Source organism: Crocodylus porosus, unplaced genomic scaffold, assembly GCF_001723895.1.
Source record: "Crocodylus porosus isolate Cpor-Errol unplaced genomic scaffold, CroPor_comp1, whole genome shotgun sequence".
NCBI classification, from domain to species: Eukaryota; Metazoa; Chordata; order Crocodylia; family Crocodylidae; genus Crocodylus; species Crocodylus porosus.
The window spans coordinates 27,305,884-27,332,952 of NW_017728907.1; the positions used below are offsets into that span (position 1 = coordinate 27,305,884).

The window sequence follows — 27,069 nt, forward strand, 5'->3', positions numbered from 1 at the left end:
CCAGCCAGTTGGCGACCCATTTGACTGTGTGGGTGTTGACACACAGTCCCCCAGTTTCTTAATGAGAACAGGGTGAGAGACGGTGTTGAAGGCCTTCCGAAAGTCCCCTCACTGGAGTTCCAGGAGCTCGGGCACGATACCGGCTTTGCCCTGGTGACCTGCCCTAGAGCTGGGCAGGCCGGGGTGGCTGGGAGGGCCCTGGCAGGTGCACAGGGCCCCGGGGTCGGAGCCCAGCGACCCCAGCGAGGGGCGGCTGGCCTGGGCTCCTGGAACGCCCAAAACAGGACCAGAACTTAACCCCACCTACCCAAATAGGAAGAAAATGCTTCTAAAAGATCTGCAGGCTCAGGCTTAAACTCCTCAAGGGGGAGGGAACTCCAAAGCCCAGGGTCTGGAAATAGTTTCCCATGTTTTTTTGCTGAATGAACTCAATACATCAATAGAATTTGCAGCTCCATTTGGACTTTGGAGGTTGCTCTTGGCTGGCTTTAGGGACTGTGATGGAACATAAGGAAGGAGGCAATCCCTTAGGTAAGTAGGGCCCAGGCCTTACACAAGTAACCAGGACTTATACTGTGGAGAGTCACTCCTTAGTTCCACACACCTTAGGGAGAAGAATGAAATAGAAACAGCCCTTTTTTTCAACCACAACATTTCTTTTCTATTTTTATCTAAGCCAAAGAAATGATGATCCTAGGAAACAGGATTACCTACTACTTTCATGTCTTTTTTTCTGAACTGTTCGACCTAGTGCTACTATGGATTGTTCCTGTACTGCTGAATTATTGGCCACCTTCACCATCACATGGTCGTGTGGATATTGTGAATATTGGCTAAACATATCTCATGTTTCTAAAACTATATTTAAAAGTTTAGTGAAACCTCACTATTTAAAAGTTCTAAAATAAAATGGAGAGCTATATAAAATACAAGTTATTATATCTGTATAAGCATTTGGCTTTTTTGAACTTGCACATCTAGCATAAGATTAAGGAAATTAAAACATCAATGCTTCACTGAAGTTTTGTGCAAAATAACCCTAAATATATAGGTTTACAAAATATAAGAAGTGGGAAAATCTCAACTCCATGCAGACTATAGCATAGGGCTGGGAACCAGGTGATTCTCTGTACCATTGGCAGGCAAGGTTTTTTGAATAGATGTGATATCTTTTATTAGACCAACTGAGAAGTTGGAAAAAAAGTTCTTAGCAAGCTTTCAGGCAGTCACCCTTCTTCAGGCATAGGGAGTCTCTGCTGTTCTGAGATTCTAAGAAATGAGAGAAGCTAAAAGTGTGGCAGGATGTCAGTGAAAATAGATAGGTAGAAATTAGAAAGATGAAAGGTAAAGCAGAGAGGGGAGGGCAAAGATAGCATTGGGGTGGGGAAAGGCTAAAGGGAGACATTACAGTGATAGAATACAAGGTAGAAAAGAGGTTGTCAGTGAAAAAGAAAATAGTTGAAAATCAGGAAAACAGGGATATGGAAAGCTCAAAGTGTGAGAGGATGAAGTGAAAATATAAACAAGTAGAAAGGAGGAACAAAAGGTAAAGCAGGGGAGGGAGGGGGAAGAAAGCGGGAAAAAAGTCAAAGGGAAACATCAGAGGTAATAATACAGGGTAGGAGAGAGGCTGTCAGTGAAGATGGAAACAGTAGGAAATAGAGTAGACAAAGGGCATAGAAGTAGGGGAGGGGAGGGGAGAAAAGGTGAGGGAAAAGAAGAATGTAAGATGTCAGGTCAGGCAGGTACCTGTTGAATCAGATGTCAGGCAAGTTGTAATGTGTCGTAAAACCAATGTCTATACTGAGTCGATGATTTTTTGTATCTAGTAGATTTATTAAATGAAGCTTGTAGGCTTACCTACGGAAGGTGTTTTATAAGTTCCCTTTGAGGATTACAACTGAGAGATCAGAGAGGGAGTGATTGTCCTGTGAGATGTGTGCCCCACAGGTAGCCTGGGTATTCTTGTCTTTGATAGATTTTTGGTGTACATTCATTCTGGTACACAGTTGTTGTTTGGTTTCTCCAACATATTTTCAAGCAGGACATTCGGTGAGATGTATATCATTTCTGGAGTTGCAGGTGTAAGATCCGGGAATGCTGATGGTTCTGTTGTGGGGGTGTAGTTATAGTCGGGGTGGTGAAGATGTGCTGCCAGGTTTTGCATTTCTTGTCCTGGCATGGTCTGGATCCATTCAGTGTGGTTTGGGTCATAGGGAGTTTGATTCTGGTGATGAGGTTAGTAAGGTTCGGTGCTTGTTTGAAGGCTAGGATGGGTGGTTCTGGAAAGATCTCTTTAAAAGAGGGGTCTTCTTCTAGTATGGCTTATAATTGTTTGAGGATTTCTGTATAGGTTCCAGGGAAGAGTGATATGTCATAACTAGTGGTGTGTGATTTGTGGGCATTTTCTTTTCGTACTGCAGCAAATCTTCATGTGGTATCTGGGTGGCTCCTTCAAAAGTCCGATCTATCTCTCTGGAGGAGTGTCCCTGCTGGCTGAAGGCCCTTTTGGGATTTATGAGGTGATGATCATGGGTATTCTCCTCGCTGCAACTTCGGTGGTATTGGAGAGCTTGGCTATATATTACAGCTTCCTTGGTGTGTTTAGGGTGATTCCTGGTTCTGTGTAGATATGTATGTTGGTCTATGGGTTTCTTATATATGGTGGTTTGAATTTTACCATCTTGGATATTGATCATGGTGTCCAAAAAGGAAATGGTGGTGTTAAAGTATTCAGTCTGATGGAGGGGTGATGATTGTTGAATTTTTGGTGGAAATCAATCAGAGACTGTAGGATTTCGGTCCAAATGATGAAGATGTCATCTGTGTATCTCAGGTATAGTAAGGGTTTGTTGGTACATTGCTATCTTTATCAATAAGCAACTTTAATAATAAAGTATATTTATTGATCACTGTACATATACCACTGTAGTAGGTGAATATCAATATCACTGTTTTGAATATAAAGATTACACAGTAAGTCAGTATCTTGTCAGATATGTTCTTATAGCAACATCTCCCCCTCTGCTTGAAAATACACTGAGAGGGCAGATGCAGGGAATACTTTCCCTGACCAAAAGAAAATGGAAGAACATGCAGTTGGTCTAGTGATTTTGTAGATCCATGAAAGCAAGAGACACCTTGCATAGACAGTTGCTTTTCAATGCTTTTTTGCTTTTGTCACCTTGAGAGCAATACTGGCCATCTCTGTAGCTATTTGGTAGCAAGGAAGAGTATTCCATAAGAGTTTATGCTACTTCAAGTGGAATTCATGCCCAGTAGGATTTCTGCATAGAAACATGGACTAAGAGGGGGTATGGCAGAATGGCTGCTCCAGTTTTTCACGCCATCCCATTGGTAGAGGATCCTTCTAAAAAAGAATATTTGGGAAAGGACTGACTGCCCTATTTGCTAGTGAAGATGATCATCTTGATCATCATAAAATAATAGAGAGAGAAAATGCCTCTGCATATTCACATTTTAAATTTAAAAAGCATAATTTCTTGCATGCCTCATGCCCCCTCCCTCCCAAAAAATAAAACAAAACAAAAAAAATGCCTTGTTTGTGGGAAGAAAAAGTATTTTTTTTCCAGAATTATGGTCACAGAGAAGGGATAGAGCCTATTCTTCAGCTTGCTCACTCTCCCTTTCCTGCTTAGGCATAGCAGCAGGAAGAAAAGATGTAAGATGTCAGGTTAGGCAGGTCACATTTGTCAGCAGCCAAAAGCTGAAACTGTAGCTAGGACTGAAAACTGGTCTCCATGAGTGGATCTGTGATTTAAAAAAAAGCTAAGAACAGTTTGCAAGACTGTGAAATGAGAAAGCAAGAGACCAGGAATAGGTAGCAAAAAGCAAATTTGCTGAAGAAAGAATAGCTTGATTAGTGGAACATCAAGACCATTAAAAAAGATGACTGTTAACACCTGTGGAATGAAGAACAGTTAGAAGGAATCAGATTGGTTATAATGAGCCATGAATTCAATTGAGTCCTTCAGCACTGCCTGAATAAAGATGTCATTGCTACTGCCAGGCATTTTTTAAACTTTGAGGGACCAGAAAACAGAGTGAGAAGTGACCATGCCACTGCTGCCCACCCCCTGCCTCTACCCTTGCCCTCAGATGTGCTCTTGCTAGACTCTGTCCCTCTCTCCATGCACCTGCTGATGGAAAGAGGAAGAAAAGAAGCATCAGCCATCTTACAGAATCTCTATGCTTCTATTATGGGAAGAAAATCAGCATCTCCACTTAAGATATGCACATTAATTGAGGAAGGCTAATTTTTGGCAAAAGGTGTATGTGGTATTTGAGTAAACAGCAATTTTTACAATGAGGAAAGTGATGCATAATCTTGGTATCTGAACTATTGAGAACCTTTCCTGTGGTATGAAATAATTTTACTGTGCATCTTAAAAACAGTCACTTGTATCCCTTGCTCTGGGCTTCCACATAACTTTTTAGGTTATCTAGAAAGCCTTTGAACATAGAGAGTGTCTTCTCCAGTCTAGATTCTGGCACCACAGTCCAGGAAAAGTTTTAAACAGTTGTGTTAGAATATTTATCAATTTTTGTGCATTTTCTCTATTCTCTTATGCCCTCTTTATCTCCTATTTTTATCTGATGAGACTCACTTTCATGATGCAGTTTTTATAGAAGGACAAGAGTTTATTCATGTCGATTATTTAGGTATGGATTTCGAGCTTGATTCCATTGGGTTATTGGAAAGTAGGTCTGGAAGGGACCTCACAAGGTTATCAAGTCCAGCTCCTTGCTCAAAGCAAGATCATTTTGGCCAAACCATCCCAGCCAAGTGTTTCTCTAACTTGCTCTTGAAAGTTTCCAAGCATAGATAATACACAGGCTTCTTAGGTAGCCAATTCCAGTTTGAAAGTTCCTCCTAAACTCTTCTCCAGCAGCTTGAGGCTGTTGCTCCTAGTCCTGTCCCCCACAGCCACAGAGAAAAGCCCATCTTATCCTGTTTATAATCACTCTTCAGGTATTTAAAGATTGTTATTAAATCTTCCCAATAAATCAAATATCTGAGAAGTTCTTAGAAATCAGACTTCCAAGAAATCAAATTTCTTACAAGTGCCTCTAACGTGCAACACACATTAACTTGAAATAGAATTATGGGTGTTCCTTATTTATGGATATGAAACAGGTGGCTCAAAACTTGAGGATTCTGGGCTTAAAATGTAGCCCCAAACTGAACACTTACAGATTGTTCACAAGGCTCAAGGCTAAAATAAATGTTCATAAAGTTGAATAAGTACAATGAACTGATTTTCATTTGTGAAAAGTGAAGCTTCTTTGTGGTTAATTCTCAAACAGAAAGAAAATTGCTTTCTGGTTAAACTGCTATGACTACATCACTCAACTCTAATTACTGTTTTAAGAAGGTATTTGGTTTGTAGCTGCCAGGTGGAATAAACTTAGTGGCTATAGCAGTATGGGTAAAATATGTCCATAACCAATGTTCATGTCTAGTGGCATGTTCAAAGCTGGTTCCCACAGCCCCATGTGCAGGGCTGCGGACATGTGGCTCTGCAAGTGCTGCACAGGGGCAAGCCAGTTGGATCCCCCTTGCAAGGCATTCATCCCTTGCACCAGACCAGGGGGTGAGTGGAGCAAGGATGCACCTCCTCTGGAATAGGTTGTCCCCAGTCTCAGGAAGGCTGGTGGGAACAGCAGCAGCAACTCTTCCATGGGAAGTGTTGAGCTGTGGGGAGATGCCTCCCACCTTCCCCATACCAATTTCCCCATCTAAGGAGGGCAGAGGGGAAGCTGTTGATTGACTCCTCCAGATCATGGAGCCCTCCAGTAAAAACATAGAGGCGTACATTCTTGTAAGAGAAACTCTTGCGGGTGTCAACCTGGCAGATCTTTTTCCTGGAACAAGCATAAATGAATACATTTACACACCTAATTTCTACTGGGAGGGTAGTTATTCTTCTGGTAGAAATGTATTGCCTGTATGTAGCTTGTGCACGTTTGATAACATTTTTGTGGGCTTTCTTTTCATATGGACCTGTGGCATGCAGTCAGGCCCGGAGAGTAATCAATGGACCAGGAGCAGATCTTTCACATTTTAAACAATTTTAGGGAATCTAAGCCAAATGGCAACAGCATGCTCAGTGCTTCTTGCAAATGCACAGTCCAACATAACAATTCTGTGCCATAATTATATGGCATGAAGGTCTGAAACAAATCATAATTAAAAAAAAAAAAAACTATCTTGCTCCAACTGGATTTTTAAAAACTTAGCTATCAAACTAAATAAACTGTGACTTTCAGGGCATTCCCTGGGTCACACACAACTTCTGGGGCACAGTGGCTGTCGATCTCTGTAAGCATCCCAGGAATGCATGCATGCCAGTCAATACACTGCAGGCTTCCCAGCATGGGGAGAGGGTTTTGCAGGGGCTGAGCAGCATCCAGACACATTGCTACACTTCAGTCTCTTTCTGTTCCTCTCTGCTTTCCTTCATTTGCTCGCTCCCTCTAGCTTCCCCCTCCCCTGACTTCAATATTGATCTGGCTAAGGAAAAGGGCAAAGGCCACAGCTCAGAAGAACTATAGTTTCCACTTTCCAGGAACACTTTTGTGCCGGGTTACAGGATTTAATATCTTAGACACTGAAGTTTCATCAAGAAGAGGGCCAGATTACAAATCATAATGGTCAATTGCATAGGACTTTTTTTTGGTATAGATCTCAAAGTAAAGTTGCAAAAGTCTGGAGTCAAGGCTGGTGGTAGCGGTGATATCTTTTATTAGACTAACAAGATTTTTACAAAAAAAATTCTTTAATTGCAAGCTTTTGGGCACAAATACCCTTTATTAGGCATCAGAGAAAAGATTGTAAAAGTTCTCTTGGGGAGAAATGAAAGTTCATATTTCATAGGATTTCACAGAGGAGTCAACAAATGGAAAAAACTCCACTGGGCAGGCAGTTCTTAGCTGGTAAAGAGACTCTTAGCCCTCCTGTGAGGCTCTGTGATGATGCAAATTACCTTAGACAAAGGCAGGAGCAGGATCTCAGGTTTCAGGTGGTCAAATAAGGCTCTACAACCTGTATACCTGACAAAGGTCTAAAAAACTTGTGGACCTGTTCCCCACACAGGAGAAGTGAGGCATAGGGAAATGAAGTTAATTGTGTTCAAACAACAGTTGGTGACAGCGAAAGGGTGAATGAACGGGTACATGTTAGCTAGATTGGAAGGTTGACAAATCTATTTTTACATTTTTGATTGAATTATTCTGACAACAGACCCATCAGTCTATGAAGTAAAATATAATACAAGTGAAAATATCGTTTAAAGCTACAGATTTGCTGAATAAAACTTCTTGCACGAGTTATTACAGACATGTGATTCCAAGTTACATTTAGACTTAAGATGCAGTTTTCAGGAACCAATTGTGTCATAAGTCCGAGGACTGCCTATACTTCAAAAAGGTAAACTCATGGATACATTAATTGATTTGGCAAATGTCACTGTAGAAAATTATAAGTTTTTTCCCCATTATTGTGTGTTATTTCGCATTTTTTTCTTTTCATAAAGATGCATAGAATTATATTAAATTTCTCCAAATATTTACCTACTTTTTTGATTCTGAAAAAAATGATGCTATTGTTTTGATAAGCTTGCAATCATTTTGGAATGTGTGAGGTAACAAAATTTTCACAGCTGTTTTACAAATTTTATTAAGCATTTTTTAAATTAAATTTCCCTTGTTTACTTCCTAAAATTGCACAGCTATTGGTAAGAAGGCTTTGCCAACATTTTTTGTAAAAAAATAAAGTATAATTTTTTTAGACTGTAAATACCTATTTATTTCAAATAATAGAAGTGCCTGAATATCATTTCAGGAAAAAAAATACATGTAATGCATTTTGCCATATACATATGCCCAGTTTCAAAAAGTTTAGTTTTATGGCAGAATAATAAACCATGAAAAAGGAATTTATAGTGGAAATGTTAGCTGATTTATGTAAAGTTTCTTAAATCTTGTTACTATATTAAGAATAAATTGGAAAGCCAAAAAGCTTTTTGTTGAAAATGATCCACCTAGAAGGTTCCTGGAGGGGTTCTTGTCAGAGCCACTTTTTTAGCAGAGCTACGTTTTATTGTCTAGAATACTAGATCTTTACTGGTTGCATGCTCTTTTTGCATATTATGCCCAAAGATAGATATGAAAATAGAGTGTAATGTTAACTACAACCTGTATTTTGATACATTTTGTGTTGTGTTCTCACTTTTTTCTCATTATAACTTGTGAAAGACTGCAGTTAAGCTTACCTTGAAGTACTGTACGTCTATTTGAGTCTTTTTGGCCTTTTGTTCTCTGTTTGTTTGCATGGTTATGATGCAAGCTCTCTGAATGGCAGTGTTGATCACTTGTATGGTGAGCTGCATGCTGGCGGTTAGAAATGCCTTGAATTAAATCCTAGGCATTTAGACTGGTTCCCAGTGAACAAAGATACAAATAGCATGGAAATTACAGACCAGTAATTATGGCTTTGCACCCTTCACTCCCAAACTGATAATGTGTTTGTGTAGAGACTTGCAACAACCCATTGGCATAAAGTTATGTAGGTGTACAAAATGAACAATAATATACAGCAAGTTATTATGTAGAATAACAGAGGCAATGTATATAAATAAATTGAATTAATTCAAATCTTAATAGTGGATAGCTAGTGTATGTTACCTCTGGGTGATTACTGGACTCTAAAATGTCATAATAGGGGAAAGGTGGCAAAAACTACTCGAGTCAACTGTCAGCAATACAAGTAAAATGAGATTAAAGCATTAACAAGAGTTTTATGTAGTCCTTTTTGTATGGCATTACAAGTAGAACATTTCACAGTACATTGAGTATCTATATCCTAATTACCCTAGTGAAGTTAATGTTTATCTTGCCTTGGTTGTGCATTGACAGGTCTTATTAAAATTTATGTGAGTTGTGTGTTTTTGCTGACAGCAAACTAAACTTGAGTGATGTGCTATTAGCTTTGAAGTTAAAAATCCTCTGTTATATTGGCAATAAGTTGCTTGGTATTGTAAGTGGATTAAATGCAGACATATTTCAGTATATGGGTTATTCACAAATTATTTTCTTTGATTATTCACCATCTGTTTTTGTATGATGAATTGGATTTGCCCCCCACTTGCTTCGCTACAACATTAATAAACAATAGGAGTAAATTAAAATATTTCAAAAGGCTGTTCAGAAGCTTATAGGATGCAATTCTGGTCTCAGTGAAGTCAAAGATAAACTTTCACTGACTTAAATGGAGTCATAATTTCACCTTTGTGGATAACTTTTTTGTGAACACACCTACTCACAGGAGTATCATTTCCTATTAACATTTTTGTGACGAAAATGTCACTCAACACAATGTTCACATAAAATGAAAGTTTCATTGATGTTTTTTAAATAAATCTGTAGATGGATACTTCTGAAATTACTTTGTCCAGCTGTAATGCATACATATCCTTCAGCAGAAAAGGAGATATTTTGTGACTTGGACACAAAAGCTTCCCATAAGTAGTGAAAGCTGTAGCAATGCCCTCAGAACCACCAGTTCAAATTTTGGAAGGAGTGAATTAAATCAAAGAATCAGCATACCTCACAATTTGCTCTGTGAAATTGGGGGTTAGAACTTTTCTACCAAAATTATGTTTTCATAAATCTTCACACTTTCCCCTACTTCTATTTTCCAGCCTGTTTTGGTTGCAACCTTAAAACAGAGGTCCTGTTTGTTTTCTGTTGCTACTGAAGTTTATATGGTATTTCCCCTAAAAATATAGCAGAGAGTTACTTTTAGCTATAATACAGTGTAATTAAAAAATAGCATATTTATTCATATACTGCACACACCTGTCCCTCAAAAATAAGCCCCCCAAAATTGGGATGTATATCTTAGGTGGGGAAGCTGATTTTCTGCCTGAAATAGAAACACTCTGCTTTTATGCTTTCTCCACCAAGCAGCAACAATGGCATTTCTAGTCAGGCAGCTACAGGAGTCAGTTGACTTCATGGCTCATTGTTCTTCACTCCATAGGTATTAATGACTGTCTCTCCTTTTTAATGCTCTTGATGTTCCATTAATCAACCTAACCTTTCTTCTGGCAAGTTTGCTGTCTACTCACTATTCCTGATCTCTTCTCCTATTTCACAGCCCTGTAAACTATTTTAGCCCTTTTCAGAACCAGTCTTCAGCAGCAGCTAGGGTTACAGCTTTTGTCTGACCAGGAAAGGGAGGGTGAATGAGCCAGTGATTAAGCTCTGTCCCTAATTCTGGAAAACAATCTTTTTTTTTTTTCTGTCTTATCAAAAACAAGATGCATGTCATATTTATGAGCATGTGGCAGGTGAGAAAATATGATAAATGAATCAATTCAGAAATGGACCAGGCTGCCCTTGTAGGTGGCTTTTTGAACAATCAGTTTAATGTGCAGCTGCAGTCAGAAAAGTAAATCACATCTTAGGTTGTATAATGAATGGTATGGTTAATAATATAGAAATATTTTAATTCATTTACTTAAAATTAATGGTGCCTCATCTGCTGGGATGTTGTGGGCTGTACTGGACACCCTATTCAGACTAAGCACATAAAAGATTTTTAAAAGTATGAAAACTTCTATTCACTTCTCATTGAACTTGGAAGGTGTGCTGCTTATTTTTTAAAATGGAAAATTCTAATTTGGACTTCATGCTCTTAGTTTTTAAGAAGTCCTAAATAAAACCTTGAGATAAGGATCCCAATTTTGCAAGGTTTATCTAAATCAAAACTTTTTATATGAAGAACTTGATGACTAAATAACTTCTAGTGTTTTGAGCCAAGGCCCAGAATTATTACTCATTTTTTCCTTTTACTCCATCCTTACTCAGGCAATCTCTATAAATGAACTTCCATTTGTCCTGAAATTGTTGAGCAGTCTAATATTAAAAACACTTGTATATGATTAGACCATGCATAAATATTTTTAAATCTAAATTGAAATTGTCTTGTATGAATCAGGAAAGTTAGGTGAAGTTACAGATATTAATGTCATGTATGACCTACAGTTTCCTTTTTTGTTCTATGCATGACAATTACTCATTTTTAGTACTTCCCTTGATTTTTAATTGATGACATTTGCTTTTGTTAATTTAATCTACATTTGTTTTTCCTACAGGGTGATATCCAGCAGCTATTGATTATAGCTGATCCCAGAGCAGCATACGACTATTGTGAGCATTATAGCCCAGACTGTGATTCCCCTGTACCCAATGCTGCTCAAGCTCAAGATCCTCAAGTTGATGAGGTGAGTATTCAGTCATGTATTACTACATTTATTGCACATTAGTGGTTGTGCTGGATACGGAGTACCGGGGGGCATTTAATTACAGTTAAATGGCATACATTGTTCTAGAGACACAGAAGGTAAAATAGGATGAAGTTGCAGGTGTGCATTCTCTTCTCCATTTATCTCAGACATTTCTAAGATGCTTATCAATACAGTGTTTAAGCACCAGCATATTCAACAGAAGTTAAATTGCTTTTGTTACAATATGCAGCATTTTATAGTTTTTATACATATATTTAGACATTTGAACACTAAATCTCTGCTTACTTGATGGAGCCTCTTTGCTGCTACTTGTCCATTTATGACTTGTTTTTTCAAAAGGAAGAATATCATCTTCTGCCACAGAATCGTGCAATCTCTGAGTCCTCAGCACTTTTGAAGTCTGACCATAAGTTCATTTGCTAATGCATGGATTCATGCATGTTTGTATCTTTGTGTAAATCTTTGGGTAAATCCAATATTTTTTATTATTTGAGTTGGTCTAGTAAAAGATATCAGATTTACCGAAGAAACTTGTCTACCTATATCCTTAGACCAACATGGCTATGACCTATGCCCCTGAAACATGGAAGATATCAAATTTTGCCATTTGAAATAGAAATTACACAATATTTGAGTTGGTGTAATCAAAGATATCAGATTTACCCAAAGAACCTTGTCCGCATGCCTGTATGCATATATGACAAAATATGAAACATTCTGTAAAACTCAATTTTTACTTGTCACCAAGTTTTGCTAAACATAGCTTTTGACAGAGTTATAGCGCACAGACTTTTTTTTCTGGAGGAACTATAAATTTTAATATTCAAAGAAACAAGTAGTCACCCATGGGGCATCCTCACTGATGTAACTTGGTGTATTTTCTCTAAGTTTAAATTTGTCACTCTGATTTATACCCACTATGGATCTGGACTGGTATGTACTATTACATACCTTATGGATATCTGTCTCAGAATTTGTCAGGTAATCTCTCCATTCTCACAGTGAACTACAGAGACAAGCAGTTCTTCTTTGAAACCAATATTGTACTGGGTAATGAAATCGGGAGTCCAAAGAGAAAAATAAAAGTTGTTACCTTTGATACCATCAGGACTGAAAAAATGTAAATATGCTATGTTATTAAGAGATGTAAATAGATTTAAATCAACTCACCTGTGTCTAGTCAGGGTGTACTCAATATATGATTAAATTTAATATTTCACACCACTGAGGAGGTAAAGATTAAAAAGTATGCTGAGTCCTCGTATGGTTGTTTTCAGGCAGTCATGAATTAGGATGTTTCTCGTATATGTAAAAAGCTCAGTTCATTTTATTGACAATATTAATAATTACATTGGAAGGTGAACATCTCCTATTTTCCTTGAAGACAATGTGGTTTCTTTCTAGGGGATGGAAGACCTAAAATAGCAAAAAAAAATAAAAATAAAAATTTAAAATCCCCCCTTCCCATCTAAATGATAAAGAAATATAAATATCTGCTCAGCACTTTCTAAGTATTCCGGCTAGCTGGCTAATATAAGTTTTTGTCAAATATCCTGCAATTAGCTATAAATATGTTCAGAAATATTAAAAATGTTACAGAAACTCTGTACAGGTTTTAAATCTAGTCCTTTAATATATGATGGATTTTTTTTGTTTTTTTTTGAAAGCATGAAGTCAATTTGAACAAATTCACTCAGTCATTTTCTGATCCAAGCAAAGAGACCGTGCATTCAGGACAGATTGTTTCTGGGAGAGGTGTTGTGTAAATTCTGAGATTAAATTGTAAGATGCTCGTATGAACAAAAAGCAATTGAGAGGACAAACAACCTGCCTTCACATTCCCTCAGAATGTGCATATGTCCTTTAGCTTCCAAAACTAGATTCTCTTTGGCATTTAGAATTGTTTTTTAAACATTTGCTAGATAGGTATAATACTACCCCTCTCTCTGTGCTGAGCATTAACCTGTTCCTGAGAGGCATGAACTGTAGGAGCTGAGATGACAGGGTGTTCTTTTACAAGACAACCTTCTCCTAAATGAACCTGATCCCTTCTCCTTCAGAGACAGATATAGATATGTGATTTGGAAAGGTTGCGCGATAGGGGAGGGTGCATTTCCAAACTTTCCAATCACAAGGTTCTTGCTTCCCTGGATTTTGGCTTCCAAAAGCAGCATTTAGGCTAGGGACAGGTGAAATATGGACCCCAGGTCACATCCAGCCTGAGGCACCCACCAACTGATTGTACCCCAACCACCCCTTCCAGCCACGAGGGTGGGAGGGAGACACCCACTATACACGCCTCAGCCAACATACCCTACCTTCATGGGTGGACAGATAACTCGGCCCAGACAGCATGCAGCTTCTGGGCAGGGCTGCAGCTGCTGCAGCTGCTGGGGAAACTCCTCAGCTTCCCCAGCATGCTGCTCACTCCAGCAGCCAGGGAAGCAGCAGGGACGTGGGCAGGGGAGCTGCATCTTGGTGGAAGTGTGGAGTGTGGGTTTGGGGCTGGCGGCAGCATAGAGCCTGTGTGAGGACCCCTGCACAGCCCCTCATGGTGTACATCCCCCACAGAGAGTGGCAACAGCAGCAGGCATGGATGCCTGGGGTGGTTGTGCCCAGCACTGGCACTGCCACTTGGCAACACATGGCTTCAGCCAGTGCTATGCATGGTGGTGAGGAGTGCAGCGTGGTTGCACCACATCTATCACCATGGCTTCCTGCTGTGTATGTGCAGACCCTAGCACTTGTGTGCCACCAGAGGGAAGTTCCATGCACTGAAGCCGGCTGCCTTCCCCATTTCCTGCCATGCGGGTCCTGGAACTGCTGGAAGTAGAGGGGAGCTCCGGAGCTTGCTTTTCCATGGAGTCCTGGGACCTGCATGGCATGAAGCAGCAAAGGCAGCCAGATCCAGCATATGGAGCTTCCCTCTGGTGGCAAGCAAGTGCTGGGGGCTGCATGTGTGCAGTGGGGAGCCTTGGCAATAGAGGCAGCCTGGCTCAGCTGCACTTCTTGCCACCATGTACAGTGCTGGGTGGAGCCTCACATTGCCGGGCGGCAGCGTCTGTGGCAGGTACGAGTGCCCCAAACAGCCCTGCCTGCTGCTGCTGCCACCACCTGTGGGCTCTGTGCAAGAGTGTAGGGGGGAGGGTCCCATCAGCCCCCCACCCTCCCTCACAGCCTACAAATGTCCCACACACACCCTGCCACCACAACCCCCCGCATATACACCCCCAACGTACACTGTTGCCCCCAGGCACATGTAGCCACACCCCTCAAGCCCCCCTCACACACACACACACACACACACACACACACACACACACACCAGTATTACACCCCCCACATCCCACCATGCACATGTATCCCCCAAAGCCCATGAAACATACACAGACATCCACTCCCATACTCCACCAGACACACACACACAGTCCTACGTACCCCCATACACACACACACTCCCTACCCCACCATATATACACATACACCCCCCAAACCCCACCCTACACACAGACATACTCTCCCATACCCAACCATACATACATACCCCTCCCATACCCCCACATCCCATCATACACACACGTATATTCCACACCCCACCAGAAACATACACCCCCACATCCCACCATACACACCCCAAAACCCTACCCTACACACATACCTCAGACCCCATCGTACACATACAACCCCCACACCCCACCATACACCCCCCCAAATCGCACTCTACACACACCCACACCACCATACATACACCCACACTCTACCCAACATACACACAATATACAAGACTAAGACTTTCTTTTTTAGTTATTATGCAATCTGCAAATACAAATCATGACAAAAATATATTTTGTAATAAAATTAAAATACATTATAGTAGGTGTTTGACTTTTTAGTGTTTGGTTTGAGTTTCTTCTTTGTTCTAAGAGGGCAAACCCCCTTCTAAAAGGAGCGTTTCTGGGGGGTGAGGGGAGGGACTTCCAGTGGCAAGGGTTCAGGGATTAGGGGTGGGACTGGGGGGCAGGGCAACTGTCAAAAGGCAGGGCTAGCCATGAGGCCCATAAAAGCTTACCAAACCTCGTTAAACAGCCCTTCAGCTGAAATAATTGCCCATTCCTGATTTAGCCCTTAACCAGTGCTAGTGTACTAATTGCTTTTTTTCCTCCAGGCTCAGGCTACTGCACATGGCAGTGAAGGCTCTCATCCTTCAGTCTGATGCAGGACAGGGTTCTGTTGCAAAGTTGTATTGTAGAATCAAGGCCTCTATCTAGAGAGGTTAGCCCTGAATACCTACTAACCTTGACTGTCCCTGCACTATTAGATTCTAATGCATCATTTATGACTGATATGAAACATGTGAAGATGAAGTAGTGCCCTGGATAATGTGTACATGCTCTCCGTAATAAAGAAATAGAAAATGAATATTTCAATTCCTCCTTGTTTATACTATGACAAAGCTGAGAGTTTGAGGCTGCTGGCAGTACTTGCTTGTGGATAATAAAGAGATATAAAGCCTCTTATTATAAGTATAAAAATTATGTGTGTGCAGCCTTATAGTTAAACAGTTAGTTACATACAGATTAAATACCTCCTCTGACTGCCAACCTTTTTTTTTTAACGGAGCCCTTTAAACTAATTTAACACCTAGCATTTATGGGCTGATCCGGAGTCAATAGGAGACCTTTTAGTAACAACCACGAATAAGTCTTTCAAAGTTTGTGCCTTGTTTTTTAGGTGTTGTTAAGGTATTTAATTTCAACTCCTGTCATCTAAAAATAAATATAAATGTGACTTGGGCATGTGGAGCTGCCTAAAGGTAAAAACTTAATGTATCTGAAATAAACTTACAGGATGAAATTTATAGAAAAGAGGAAAGTTTTTATTTCTAGCTATCCTATTTATTGTTGAAATTCCATTTGTGACTGAAAATAACCAAGATGACCAAGGACTTTGATTTGTAAGTCTCATGTGAAAAGACTCAGTGAAATCAAATGGCTCCTTTTAAACTGTCCTGAAGAAGCTAACAAGAGTATCCACAACAATTTCAGAAGCCAGCAGTACTCCTGGTGAGATTAATGTCAAGTGGATGACTTTCACATGGACTTAATTACCGTAATGGATTGCACTGGCTGCTAGCAGATAAGGCAGAGGTGGGCAATTTATTTTGGCTGGAGGACTGCTTAATGAGTTTTGGTGAGCTATCAAGTACTGCAGGGTGCAGGGCACCTATCAAGGTAGCTCCGTCCCTTGATAGGTGCCCTGCACCCTGGTCATCATCTTGGGACCAGAAGTCCTGCCTGAAACCCTGACCTTTGCTACCAAAAGTCCCCTCCCCTTACCCCCTGGAAATACTCCTTTTGGGAGGGGAGGGTTGCCATCTTGGAACCCGAAAAAAACCAGATCATACACTAGAAATCAAGTGCCTACTATAGTATATGTTAATTTTATTACAAAAAATATTTTGGTCATGATTTGTGTTTACATATGATATAGAGATGATTGCCTAATAACTCAAAAAATAAAGTCTTAGTCTTGTATATTTTGGGCGAGGGGTGGGGTTGTGCATGTGTGTGTATGGTGGGGTCTGAGTATGGTAGGGGTGTGTGCGTATGGTGGATGTGTCTGTCTGTGGGGTATGTGTGTGTGTATGATGGGGTGTGGGGTGTGTGAGGGTAATAGAATATGTTGTGGGGTGTGTATATGTGGGGGTAGTGTGTGGGTGTGTGACTTGTGGTGTGTGAGGGAACATGGCCAAACAACCTCCCCGCATGGTACACACAGACCCCGTTGGTGGCAGCAGGAGCACCAGCAAGTGGTGGCTGCTCATGTCTGACATAGATGCTGATGCCTGGCAGTGCATAACTCCAGACAATTCTGCATGCAGGGGTGAGGAGCTCATCCTGGCCAGGGCACCTCTATTGCTGGGGCTTCCTGCATGCGTTGTAGCTCTTGCACTCGCACAGCACAGGAGAGAAGCTCAGCATGTTGGAGCTGGCTGCCTTCCCCTCCCCCTGCTATGCAGGCCCCAGGACTCCACTGGAAGTGGAGGGGAGCCACAGCCCCTGCTTCCCCGCAGAGTCCCAGGAACTGTTTGGTAGTGGGTTGGGAACACAGGCAGCTCCAGCATGTAGAGCTTCCCTCCTTTGCCATGTGAGCGCAAGAACTGCACATGCACATGGGATATATATATATATATATATAAAATGACTGAATCCTGAAATCTACTTCCCAGGAGCGTAATCCCTCCAAAATCATTTGTCTTCTGACAGTCCATAACTTGGATTAGCATATATTTCTGAAAATATATATGTGCTAGGACTAAAACTGTGTTAGCCTGTAATGCATCAGACACACATGTAGACTATCTACATTCCTTATCTGAGGGGCAGTCAAAATACAGCCTGTAGGCTGGATCTGGCCCGCCAGGCACTTTCATCTGGCCTGCAAGCACCTGCAAATAATTGTATACAGTTATGGATACAAATAAATACATTTGTAGCCATAAATAAATGAAGAAACGCATTTAAAAACAAGGCAAGTAGGCCAAACCCATAGAATAAAGGTTTTAACCTGGAAATTATAGACTCTGAAAAGATGCTAGGAACCAAGGCACCTATATACATCTGCTCCAACTTGTGCTAATTAAGCACTTAAGCAAGTTTGCTGGAGCATACTAAGTGCACCAGGACCCTCCACATCACGCGTCGAACAAGCTTTAGTTAAAGTGCCCCATTGCAATTTTGAAGAGCAGCACGCTGAATACATGTGACACTGCAGGCGCTTTAATTAAAGTGGCTCTCAGACCACCCCAGAGCATATGTAAAGATGCTTGACATGGTGGGCAACTGAATATAAGTGCCCAGTGTGAGGTTATGAGGTCCTTAGCTGCATAAATGGAGCAGTGAGCGGTAATAGGAAGGTAATTTTACTTCTCTGAAATTGGTGAGACTGATATTGGAACTTATCATATAGTTGTGGTGTTCACTTACTAAAAAAAAAAGTGTTGAAGAATTGGATGGGAGGCATAAAGGCCACAAAAGCAATTTCTGGCCTGGAGATGATGCCTACAGTGAGAGACTTACATGTTTAACGTATTAAAAAACAAAAGAAAAAAACTTGAAAGTTGTCCTTATTACACTGTAAGTTCTTATACAGAAAGAAAATACTAGCTGTGGGAAAATGCATAAAAAAACCCATGGACAGAAGCTGAAGTCAGAAAAATAGAAATTAGATTTAAGAAGTATATATTTAATGGGTAAAGTGGTTTAACCAATGGATGTTACTGTCCACTGAAGTGGTAGATTCTCCATTTCTATGCTTTCATATTGAGGCGAATTGCCCTCTTTGGTAAACAAGATTTAACAAGTACCAGTTATACTTTAGTCAAACACAAGTTACTGAGCTCAGGAAAATTCAGCGAAATTTAAACATCTATGAATATACTGATGTCCCTATCGAACTATGCTGAGAGCTTCACTATGGGTCTCCTTTGTTGTGTAGATGTATTGAAACAACATTCCAAAACAGACTTTTTTTTAATACTGTTTATAAAAAAATAAGTTAAAAAAAAGAGTGAGGAACAGCAAATGCTCAAAGCAACAGATAACTGGCAGTTTCTTTCCTTTCTATAATCTGTTTGCACAGTCTTTGTATAAGGCTTTTTGTGCTGGAGAAAAGATATTTGAAATTCCCAAAACATTTTCTTTTCAACTTATAAAGAAATTTTTTTCCAAATTATTCTAGTAATATAAGTCTCCTCCTGCAGTGGTCACCATTAAAACTACAGTACTTACACCCCAAAAAAGGGACTGAAGTATGTAATGCTGAGACTTGCAAGGCCAGCTTTTCACTGCCTGGTCCCTAGAGTACAATCCACAACTTTGAATTAAGAAAAGCAAGTCAAACCAAACTAAAACACCACCTCCACCAGCAAGGCTGACTTTTGTTTTAAAACGCACAAAAAGGAAAAAGGGGTGATGTCCCGTTTTATGCAAGAGGGGCTAGGGGTCTTTTACGGTCCAGGTGATGGGCTGTATGTCATTATAAAGCCAATAAAATGTCAATGGAAACTCATTTATGTAATTGCAAAATGGAAATTCATTTATGTAATTGCTCAATACTCTGTTACCTTCTGTCCAAGAAGAAGCTTTTTAATTTGTAAAATGAGGGAGGTTAAACAGCTTGAAGAGTTGCGGACCTCTAGCTTTGGATATGGCAAGTTAAAGCAAGTTAGTGCTTGCAGACTTCATGCATAATGTCCATTTACTGAGAGCATCTGTTTCATTCTGTGTCTATACTTCAGTAGAAACTGATTCAGTATCGAGATCAAATTATGTCAAAGGTCCAGAAAAAGTCTCTGGCTGGACTTGTCAAGGAGTATGCAGGAAGATAGGCATGTGATTCCCCCGAAAGTTCAGTGGGCACCTGAAGCTCCCATGATTACTTTGAATATCTGGCTCTGCCTAGCTTTTTCATAGTCAGCTCTAAATTGTAAATGAAATCACATTAAATTCAGCCAAATTAGAAGCATAGCCAGTTCACAAAAATGAGGGGGAGCGACTTATTATCCACCTAATCCATCTTTCATGATATTGGATTGTACCCTGTAATATATTTTCTAGTATGTTTTCCAGTTTAATTTTTAGTGGCCTCAGCTATGAGGCTTTCCCATCTTCTCTTGGAAGATTATTTCACAGCCTAATAAATCTTACTGTCTGACTTTGCCTGGAGAAATTGCTCCCAAAAGGGAACTATGTTTCATTTGTTTTGGACCAGTCCCAGATTCATGGATTACTTGTAAAAAGTGCAATGTATGTCTTTTAATGATATGTACTTCAGAGTAGAGATGCAAATGTCACCTCTGCCTGCTTCCTGAGAGGCTTGAACCATCTTTTTTGACCGTATTAATTGGTCTCCCTTTCAGTTGTTTTGTTGATTAGAAATTTAGGTTTTCCATTGACTAGTGTGAGAGAATTATTTTCATGTTCAGCATAAAGTAATCGGGTACATTTTTGAACTTCAGTCAAGCCAATTAGCAGGCTGTAGTAACATATTTTCTAACAATTAAGGAAAGTATTCTTTCAAGCAATTGATTTAATGCAAAATCATGAACTTTTTGATTACCATTTATCTTTATATGATCTTTCTTTGGGAGCTATTCTTCCCCTTGTGGATTTAAAACACAGTCATCTCTTTAGAGACGGCATTTCCTTCACCTCCATTCACAATTCATCGACAGTGTGATATAAGGACTGTCTTTTTGGTACTTTACTGTTTAGAACTTTCTTACCTCTTCTAGCTGTGACAACTGTGGTGGCCTGTTAATATTGTTTTGGACTTTTAAATATACTCATTTTTTTCTCGGAACCTTTTCTTTATTCTGCTACAGTTTATAACTTGTTAATAGTCCATACACTATTGAGAGGAATCTTAACTTCTTTTTAGCTAGTCAAACTGATTTAACGATATCTTTCAGGATATGGAAATTTGACCTTACTAAAACTACAGTGTGGAATCCTAGAACTCATTTTTCAATCACTTTCTGATATACTTGCAATTGTTTTATCATACCCAGTTACTTGTTGTAGCCATTGTATGAGTATAAACAGCTAACATTCATTGTTTATAGAAATTTTAAAAAGTTAAACTTTCAAGTAATTTCTGTAGCAGCAGCAGCAGCATCCATTTTCCAAGCAAGCCTCCCCTAGGAATATTTAAGCCATTCCTACAGTTGGAATCTCTCTTGTATGTCTCTGACCTGTTGCTTCTGAAATTCATGTGATGAAGAAAACAGTACATCTCTTTAATTGAAACTGTATGATGATCTGGTAGTGTAATATAATCACACGGTTCACTCTGCTAAAGAAGGCATGAGATCATACTGGAAATATTTTATCCCATCAAGGAACACCAAGTTTTATTCTTCCTCTGACTTTTATGAAAACAACCATATGCAATAGTCATTACAAAGATAGCTCAAATGTAAATTACTGGTGGCTTTACACTAGGAGAGAAAAAAAGACAGAACATTGTGTTACCCTTGGAATGTTAATTCCTTCGTACATTTCACTTGCTGCCCCATTTGGAAGTACTAACTGCAGTGTAGACACCGTTTACCACCTTCATCCTTCCAGCATCCATGTAAAAGATGGCCCCCTGTGTCTTGTTGTTATTAGCAAATCCATCATTACTGGTATTCGAATGAAACTCAGTTCTGCTTTCTTTTCATTCAGCCCATTTTCAGCCCTTTGCTAAACCTTCACATTATCTGCCACAGTTTGGGATCTGGATAAAAGTCAGTTGAGAACCAGAAGAGATGGATGCAATGCTACTTAATGATGGCAGAATGGTTTTACTCTCGGGAAATCTAAAACCACACCATAAACTGAGGACATCTTATTGAAAATTACCATTTTCATTTAGTGTCTTTTCATATATAGTCTTTCTTTTTTTGTCGTCTATGCCTTTCATGTCTTCTGAGATGACTTTATAATAGCGGCATGGCCTCAGAGCTGCTGCCGCCGCAGGGCTGAGCAGCCAGGTCCCTGAGCTCCAGAGGGCCTGCTGTGCACAGCACGGCCCCAGAGTAGCATGTAGTCACTCTAAGCCTGTGCTGCTTGCAGCTGCTCTGGGATGCAATCTGGGATTGGGTCCTCATGCAATGCATGTGGCCATTTGACGCACCCTGCTTGCTGCCTGTGGGTTGCTCCAAGACCCTGGGCAGCAGCAGGGGCTAAATAATATGGTTCTGTGGGCCAAATCTGGCCCACAGGCTGTATGTTTAATACCCCTGTCCCATAATTCTCATCAACTTACCAACCTTCCAGTCTGAGAGTTGGCATCTGAATGATAGCCTAAATGACCAGCTTTTTTGTGACACATTGTATATTTAAAGCCAGTTTCATTTGCATTAAGTATAAAGGAGTAAAGCATCATCCTGGGAAAGTTATATTTTCCACTTGCTTATGCATGCTGCAGTAGATGCCTCCACATATCCATGCTTTTGTATATGTATTTTATAATTCTCATTCATAAGTGTCTGGTTTTTCAAACTGTGCTTCTGGCATAAGTTAGCATAAATATGAATTTATGCACCATGTTCCCTTTTCATACTAACATAATTGGCACAACTGTTTTTTCCAGTCAACATTTTTGTTTGGTTGTGGCCTTTGAAGAACTTTTCTTAACCTCTGTTGTAATTTTATTAGCCACATATTTGGCACTGTCCAACAAAGCCATTAATTGTTGAATGTCCCGAATGAATGCTGATGTTTACAGCGTCTCAGTTTGTGGAAGGTTCTGTGATGCTTGTGAAGTATATATAGTATAATTTGGAGCTATTTAAAAACAAAGTAAATTCCAGTAACATATATTTCTTGAAATTTCCTCTATTGAAATAGTAATATTGTAATTTTATAATATTTTTCTCCATTTACCCCCTGGGATTTTGGATATTCTATTTTAACGCAATTCATATCTAGTATAATGTATTAACTTCAAATGGAAATTACACTGAGGAGAATTTGACACAATTTTTGCCACAGAACTATTTGCATATATATGATTGCTTTCCCTGGTCAGTCAGTCTGGCATACAATTCATAGAATCTTTATTCCCCCTATATTAAAACACTTCACAGACTCTGCAACAGAAGAGAAACAAGCCATTGGTGTGGATTTATACATGTTATAGCACCTCCAAGCAAGTTGTGTACCTTGCTAATTTAAAAGGAATCTTTTAATAGTTATTTTACACTGTTGCTAATGGTCTTAGAGAAGTTTGTCAACATGTTTTGCTTTCATATTTTCAGTGTTACTCTTCATTAGAAACCAATCATGTTTAGCTCAGTTTCCAGGAATGAGAACTCTTTCCTTCCCTTATTTCCTTCTCTATATGAAAATGGTACTGTTGTCTCTGCACAGCTCTGGCAAGATGAGTTGCAAGTTAAAGTTTTTCCATTGACTTCACTGGGAATAACTAAACAGAAAGGGGATGGGAAATAATCATGCATTATTTTAGTCTAAAATGGTACCTGATTTGTTCTATAAATGCAGTGCCATTGATTGTCTGATTGTCAAGTGAATACTCCTACTGATGTCCATGAGCATGTCTACACATGCATTAATGTGCTGTGGTGCATTAATGCGCTGTGGTTACTACACATTATGTTTAGTACCTGTAATAATAGGTACTAACTAAATGAGCAGTAACTGGTGCTACAGCACAGTAACACCAGCACATGCCTTTCAAGTGACGCTAATGCTTACTAGACTGATTCTGCTGCATATTAGCGCAATACCATGGCTTTCATTGTGACACGCTAATGTGCAGTTAGAATTAGTCAACTATTCATTTAACATCTCGTGTAGATGCGTCCAGTGTCAGAGCCTGGTTTGACCCATGTGCAGTAGTTCATGACAAATAGGTAAATTTAAAAGACAGACATTCAGTAGGAAGGATATTCTTGACCAGTTTATAACAATTGAAAGTTACATTCTAGGCCTAAATAAATCAAAGCTGTGCATTTAAAGTTTTATCCAAAAATATCCTATTTAATTTTGGAGGATATATTTTAAAATTCAAATGCTGCTTTTTTTTTCTTGTCAGTATATCATGTAATAGTTTTATCTATGAAAATAACCATATGCAACATCAACATAAAAAGCATTACTAAAAATATATATTTTCTTTTTTATAAAAACATGATCAATACAATAATTGCACATAATGAAAAAGCAAGATTTCAAAGTGATTGGAGGTCAAATTATTTTGATATTGGTATGAAAATGGGTGCACAGAGTAGAAATGAATACGTTTTGTGTAAGAGGTCATTGACCAGTTAGAGATGCAAAAGCAATAAAATAGCAAAAAGTTAGTCGATTTAGTGGTTCAGCATCAGGTCTTTGCTACTTTTTCACTAAACACTTTTTCCTCACAAACTTGTCTTCAAGGCAAAGGTAGACCTGACCACTATAAGCTGGTAAACTAGCATCTTTCGCAAGATGATGTAAATTATTTTGGGGAAGCAAAGACTAATTTTAATACTTCCTCCAATATTGCTAATACATTTTTTTATGACAATGACATTAAGTATTCTTGTAGATACTTAAATCACATCATAATCATTACCCTGTTGGGAGAAAGAGAGGTGTGGCTGGAGCATGTTGTATGTTGGTGGAACCATGTGATGTAAGAGTTTCTTGAGGGTCATTACTAACAGACAGAGTATATAGCAACATTGAGACTGCTTGCATTTGCACCAAGTGGGCAAACCAGTTCCATTTAATTCTACTTCTAGAAATCACACTCTTCTTGCAGGCAGTATGTAAGTAGGTAGAGACCAAGCTGAGAGGGGTGGAAAGAGACTTTATTATCAAATTATTTGTTCCTAAAATAATCTAAAAATATGTGATTTTGTAAATGCTGGTAGGATCTCCCCATAATCTAAATTATAGCTGACTATTCTGTGCAACCAATAAAAGATTTTTTTTCTTCTGCATCCATTACTTGCTTTTCATGACTTTTGTATTGCATTTTAAAAAAGGAAATAAAAAATTATGCTATTGAGTGCTTTTCTCAATGAATGGACATATCAAATGATTCATGCTTCATCACACTAACATTAAACTTTACTCCCAAGTAAAGGTTAAGATGCTTTCCAATTTGCTAATGTAGTTTGCTGCCACTAACATAGGCATGCCTGATATTTTTCCATTTGCAATGTAGTACCTACCAGAAGATTTAATCGAATATGACTATGAGTATGGGGAAGCAGATTATAAAGAGACTGACACTGTTACAGAGGGACCCCCACTATTTGAAGAGACAGTTGCACAAACTGAGGTAACAAAATCTGGTCCATTTGTCATGTAGTGTCCGTCTGTCTCTCACTGTGTAGTTTCTTATTTTGTGTCATCTTATCTAACTCATTAAATTCCTTTTACTTGCTCCTTTTTCTCATATATATCACTTGTTTTTACTTAGCAGTGGAAAGCCTGATGACTGACAACATTTTGCCTGTGCTGAGCCTCCTTTCATTCATGCTTCCTGCTTTTCTTTCTTATTTTATTTATGTTTTTCCATTCCATCTTTCGCCACATTTGCAGAAAAAGAAAGCCAAAGCCAAAGGGAAGATGACGACAATGGCTGCTTACTCAAAGGACAAACCCAAAAAGATCACAACAAAAAAATCTGAAAAATTTGCATCCAAGAAGAAGAAAAGTTACCAAGAAGCAGCTAAAGGCAAACTAGGGGTAAAGGTAGCAAAGAAATAATCAAGATCTTTCTCTGGCCAAGACCGGAAGATCTCTGATCATGAGACATAACTAGCCCTAACCCCACTAGATGAATACATCTCTGCCTAATGCTGTAATGCAATTAAACAGTGATTCCTGCTGGATCTTTCCCATTTACTACCTTTTTAACAATGTACTTTCTCTTTAACATCAGGCCAACGTTGTTGATGAATTTCAAGAAGAGTATAGTGTAACTGAAAATGACTACAGTTCCCAAACAGAAGTTCCCACCCAGACTACTGAACCAAATGAGGTAATGAGAGTAGGGCACAAGGATGTGGGGGAGGGGGGTTGTAAAATGCAGATGAAGATGCTTATCAGCGCAATGTTAATGGTAAATGAATTACAATTGCTTTGCTTAAAGGAAGGGGGTGTGGATCTCTAAGGTGCCTCCCCTCCCTATCTTCTTTTATAACAGAAGCACATGAAAGGGAAAACTCCTCTTGGTATATGTATCTGGATAATTCTGATCAATGGGATTTTATGCATGAATAGTGAATGTCAAAACTTTTCCTGAGCATACTTCTCTGATGGCCCTGTAGGAGGTTTGTTCAAGTAAAAACGGTGAAGTCCTTGCTCCTGCAAGTCCTTCCTTGTTTCATATAGCACATGGAGTGCAAGGTTGCTGTATCCAATGCAGGTGTGAGTAGGACTACACTTTGTGTGAAAGTAGGAATATGTGCTAGTTATAGTCCTCTGCACTGGTGGGAAGCAAAACCTTCCTACTCCTCCTCTTTACTCTAAGAGTTACAGAGTAAAAAAGAGGCCTGACAACAGAGAATGAGGGTCTCTGGGGAGATATGGTTTTAAATGCAACTAGCAGTAGTTAATCATTTCTCTCCCTACTGCCTAAACAAGTTCCCTTTCTCCATCTTACATACCACTTTCTACCTGGCAGACAAACATGCATTCAAATCTCTGCCCCTCACCTATCATAGATCAGATAGATTTAAAACATACATCTCTCAATCCCTGAGAATCTTCTTTTTTAACTGTAATACCAAAACCATAGCTAAGGGAGAAACTAACTTGTTTGCTATTTTAGTTTTATTTTAGCCAATTGAATTTTTAACTTTGATGTTTACTTCACGTAATTCATAGTATATTGAAGTGAGTTGAATGCCATCACTTTAGCAGTTTTTTTAGCCAAAAAGAACAACGAAAGCCTTTGTTTGTTGTTAAGGTTACATTCATACTAAACATTATTGGTTTGGTTTAGCCAGTAAGTATTTATTTGAGCGGCGCATCTGGAAAAAATCATGTAGTGACTTCAAATCATGCTAAAATTATTACTGCTTGATAACAACAATAAAACACCTAAGCATTATTTTTAAGGAAACATTAATATAAATGTTTTACTTTTGTGTGTATATATATGTCTGCATTCATATAAATATGTATATGTGTGTATATCACATATATATGCATATACACACATTACATAT

General features: G+C 39.2%; 1 protein-coding gene across 2 annotated transcripts in view; it reads left to right on the forward strand.

Moving 5' to 3' along the window:
- Positions 1 to 27,069, forward strand: part of COL11A1 (collagen type XI alpha 1 chain) — a 255,815-nt gene that overhangs the window by 60,110 nt on the left and 168,636 nt on the right. Inside the window, exons 5-7 of one of the 2 annotated variants that reach the window (XM_019531004.1) lie at positions 11,181 to 11,309; positions 25,436 to 25,588; positions 25,779 to 25,877. In XM_019531004.1, the coding sequence (XP_019386549.1) occupies positions 11,181 to 11,309; positions 25,436 to 25,588; positions 25,779 to 25,877 (381 nt within the window). Of the gene's footprint in view, positions 1 to 11,180; positions 11,310 to 25,055; positions 25,173 to 25,435; positions 25,589 to 25,778; positions 25,878 to 27,069 lie in introns of both variants that reach the window. The other variant, XM_019531003.1, reaches the window with a different exon arrangement.